This window comes from Solanum verrucosum, unplaced genomic scaffold (assembly GCF_900185275.1).
Source record: "Solanum verrucosum unplaced genomic scaffold, falcon-dt-bn FXZP01000127.1, whole genome shotgun sequence".
Lineage (NCBI taxonomy): Eukaryota > Viridiplantae > Streptophyta > Magnoliopsida > Solanales > Solanaceae > Solanum > Solanum verrucosum.
In genome coordinates, this window is record NW_026020321.1 from 162973 (window position 1) to 167547 (window position 4575).

The window sequence follows — 4575 nt, forward strand, 5'->3', positions numbered from 1 at the left end:
TTTTGATGTTTTTTTTTTAAATTTTGGGTAAGATATTTATAAATAATGGTCACTTGTGCTAGTTGTACCAAATGAATTCTATTTGTGGCATAGGTGAAAGAACTTCAATTATATTTCTGTGGTACTGAGATTGAATTATTTTTCTGCGGTTTCTTCACACATATAAGCATATAATAAGGCTATTGGAAACAAAAATATGTTGTACATATATAGAAGGAAAAGAAATTTTATAGGCTAATTCTATTAATTGAAAACATATTTTTGTCATATAATTAGTAAATTTATTTCAGGTCATGTGCTTTAGACGTTCTATAAAAAAAAAACATTTAAATATTATATTAATAATCTCTTTCCATCTCAAATTATCTATCGTAGTTTATAAAATAATTATTTTTATTTTTTTGTTTCATTTTGGATGTTCAAGATTAAATTAATTATGTTTCTTCTATTTTAGTTTTAATAGTAATTTTTTTTGAAGATTATAAATACCTCAATAGAGTAGGTAAATATTTAATGAAGAGAGCTTATATCCTGAAAATATAAATAAAGATAAAACACAAAAACTACCTCTAATTAATGTTGAATTTTTTTTAAAAAAAATATTAAAATTATTATAATTCAAAATTCAAAATTATATTAAAAATTCGATTAATTCTCAAAATTTCACATGTATTGCGTAATTAGAATTGTGTGAGTAACATATATTATTTGAAAATTATGTAAATAGTACTAAGAATTCAATCAACTCTCGAAATTTCATATGTATTGAGATTGAGTGAGTAATATATATTATTTGAAAATTACATTAAAAGTTCTATAAATCACAATAATTAACAACTTAAAATATTTGAAAAACATATTAAAATGTGATTAACTCTTGAAATTTCACATGTGCTACATAAATTGAAACAAAAAAAATAACATATATTATTTAAAAATTATATAAATTACCTACATAAATTGAGACAAACGAAGTAGCAAATATTGGATCGGTGCTTGCACTGCCTCATTGTGTCTAGTGCATATAATAAGGCCATCGGAATTGACTATTCAGAATCAGAGATGTCAGAGATTCATTGCCATTTTTTTGGCTTTTATGATTTTTTGGCAAAATTCAAAATGAATTGATAAAATTGCTATTCATTTATGGGAAAATTACATGGAAAGACCATCCTTAAGACTTAACTACATAAATAATAGTACTTTTTCAATATTACAAATATGAAAGTTTTTTTCACATATATAGCAGTTAAAAGAAGTTGAAAAGATAATAATAATAATTATTATTAATATATATAGATATATTAATTATTAAATAAAATAGAGTACGGTTGGTTCCCACTATTGGGTAGTTATCAAATTTTGTACGGTTGGTTCCCACTATTGGGTATCAAATTTTGCATTTCTTCTGATATAAACTTACATTATTGTTTTTTCACATAGTTCAGGTAGGAATTTTATAGGGACAATGTTATTGAGTTTCATTTGATTATTTTTGTACGTAGTTTCGGTAAGCTTCATATTTGGTAGTAATTGATGTACATTGTTTATTTTATACACAGTAGTTAGAAATGGCGAAGGAAGATTCATCAACTGAAATGGAACTACACGATGAATTTGTCGAGACGGTAACACCCGTTGGTGAGCCTAACTTTCGTTTGTTGTCTCCAACACCTATGTCCCATTCAAACTGTTGTAACATTCAAAGTCGTAGTGTTTTGCCACTACCGACAGTTGATCATAGTGTTGTTAATCGACTGAAGGAGGAGAGGTCAAAGGAGTACCTAAGAAGGAGAAAGTTGGACGAGATCAAAAAAGGAAAATCTATTGCATTTGATCCTGAAGATCAAGGTCGGAGTGTCAACGTCAAAAGGAGAAAATTTATTGAAGTTGCACCACAAAAATCTAAATTGCTCTGTTTGCGGAAAGATTCATATGTGGTAGTAATGTGTTTGACAATGAATTTGATGTCAATACACATCGCATCAAGTTTGGATCGTTGCTGTGGAATTATGGCAAGATGAAACTAGAGAAACATATTTCCAGTGAATCTAAATCGTCGGAAATAATGAAAAAAATTGATCATGTAAAGCATTATAATAATTAGCTTATATCTTATGAAATTAAGAGGAATTGGAATTAAGTCTTGACCATTGTGAGTGTCTGAGTCACTGATCTTTTATAGTTAAGTTGGTATTATGGATTAACTTTTGAAATAGTACATTTCTTTGTTTATTTTAATTAAGTGATGAACTGATATTAATTTTATTTTTTCATATTCTTGACTTCTTTGGTCTTGATTCACCACCATTTTTGTACCTTATCTTTTGTGGCCTGCCAGGTTTGATTTTTCCTTTGGGTGGTAGGACAATATCCGCTGCAACATCCGGAGGAATTTCCCATATACTCTCGTCAGGAATTGGATACACTGGAACTTCATATGTGTTTAATAGGTTATCTTTCTTGTAATATACAGAGCAATATTCATATTCACTCATGTAGTATTTTCTCACAATAGCCAAAGCATGCTTACACGGCATAACATCCATTTGAAATTGCCTACATGTGCATATCCTTTCACGCATATTGACTATATGACGTTTACCTCCATCATAAACTGTATACAAGTATTCCGTTGATGGGACAACCTACATTTTAAAAATAATTTTTAGAGGTAGTACACCAACTTTTATGCAATGTATAAAAAATGATATATCACAAACAAATTACATACCATCATTCCCAGTGATTCCTTCATTTTCTCCCTCATTAGGTGTTCATATTTTGTGCTGAGTGTTGTGCCTGTTGCAATTGCTTCATTTCTATTTGTATTGTTCCAGCGACCAATCATCTTCATCAAGTAATCCAGCAAATCATATATAAGAAGATCTCTGGCCTCCTTATCAGCTGCATTCACAGATTCGGCAATATTTGAAGTCATCACCATAAATCTATTAACATTTGAGTGTGCAATAGACCATCTGTGATATCCAATATCGAATAAGTATTCTTTCACCCTCTCGTCAATGCTATAAGTCTCAGCCATGTATTGATTGAATTCCTCTATTGTTTATGCATTAGCCATTGCAAAAAATATTTTTCTCAGGACCTTGTGGTGCTTCCTGAAATTTTTCTTAATATTGCCCCAAAGGTGGTATAAGCATACACAATGAGGCACCCCTGGATACACAACAGAAGTTGCGTTCAGAATGCTTTCATGCCTATCAGATACGATACACATACCTTCTCTTGTGCCATAGGTCTCTCGGATCCTTTCGAAAAACCATTTCCATGATGCATCATTCTTTGAATCAACTACAGCAAAAGCTAATGGAAGTATTTTACCTGATTCATTGATAAAATACATATATAATGAATTAGGCTACAAAATCATGTTTAAATATTTAATATTTCAGAAAGTTATTTTTTAATTAAAAAAATTGGAATAACATGAAAATATGATTATCTAAGATAATAACTATTAATTGAGTGATTACACGAGAAATCAATCCTATCTTATATTTAGTTAAATATTAATTGAAATTATACATATATATACTCAGAGGAGTATAGTGAGCTTAAGTTGCAGCCACATATGCATATATAAGCCATCGTCGGTGCTAATGCTTTTCTCATGAAAGTGGATCCCTATTTTGTTAGATAGGTCACGGAAATTTCTCGATCTAATTTAGTACCTAATTATCTTTTTTTCCCTTCATTTTTCATCATTATGAAACTTATGAGAATTTGGACTTCAAATACATATATATTTGGCGTGCCAAATATATGTATTTTGAATATACTGAGTCAAAATTAGGTGTAATTTGTTATAGGTACATCGTATCCAAGTAACTCGCATGTATATGACTCTCTTGTTGGCCTCTCTCCTGTCTCATTCGCAACTCTCCTCTCTCGCTCGCTTCTCTCTATAACTGGTATTCCAGAAATATGTATGTAGTGTGATTCATATGTATCTATGATACATAGACTATCTTGCTTGCTGTCCTCCTATCTCGCTCGTCTCTCTCCTTCTCTCGGTCACCTCTCTCATATTTTAGTGTACTGGTAGCAAAAATACATATATCTAGGTGTATTTGACTTAAAATCTGGTATGAAATTATTAATTAATGATACAATACATAAGTATTTCGAACTACAAGGAGAATTCGTAAATATGATATAAATGTTTTATCTAATTAAATAAGTTGCATATACTACTCACTTCTTCCGGCTCTATTTTATATTATTTGTCTAGTTTTAACTTCTTTTCTTTTTCTTTTTCTTTTTTTAACAAAACCACAATCATGGTGAGGAGTCGGGCAGACCCCGACCTATTTATCAAAATTAGGTGTAATTTGCCATAGATACATCGTATCCAAGTAATTCGCATGTATATGCCTCTCTCGTTGGCCTCTCTTCTGTCTCATTCGCAACTCTCCTCTCTCGCTCGCTTCTCTCTCTGTAATTAGTATTCCAGATACATGTATGTAGTGTGATTCACACGTATCTATGATACAATGTTTATCTTGCTTCACTCCTATCTCGCTCGTCTCTCTCCTTCTTTCACCTCTCTCT

General features: G+C 30.6%; 1 protein-coding gene across 1 annotated transcript; it reads right to left on the reverse strand.

Moving 5' to 3' along the window:
• Window positions 1-2273: 2273 nt before the first annotated feature.
• Window positions 2274-3046, reverse strand: LOC125835389 (uncharacterized). Its single transcript, XM_049514512.1, has 2 exons — window positions 2735-3046; window positions 2274-2648 (listed from the first exon to the last, which is right to left on the reverse strand). Exons 1-2 carry the CDS (start codon window positions 3044-3046, stop codon window positions 2274-2276), a joined length of 687 nt encoding a protein of 228 aa, XP_049370469.1.
• Between the last annotated feature and the right edge of the window lie 1529 nt (window positions 3047-4575).

Bases quoted from the DNA above. Each gene is read 5' to 3' on its own strand.
- LOC125835389 (XM_049514512.1), bottom strand. From the start codon at position 3,046: ATGGCTGAGACTTATAGCATTGACGAGAGGGTGAAAGAATACTTATTC. The intron at 2,649-2,734 runs GTATGTAATTTG...TTTAAAATGTAG, and splicing joins AGGAATCACTGGGAATGATG to GTTGTCCCATCAACGGAATA.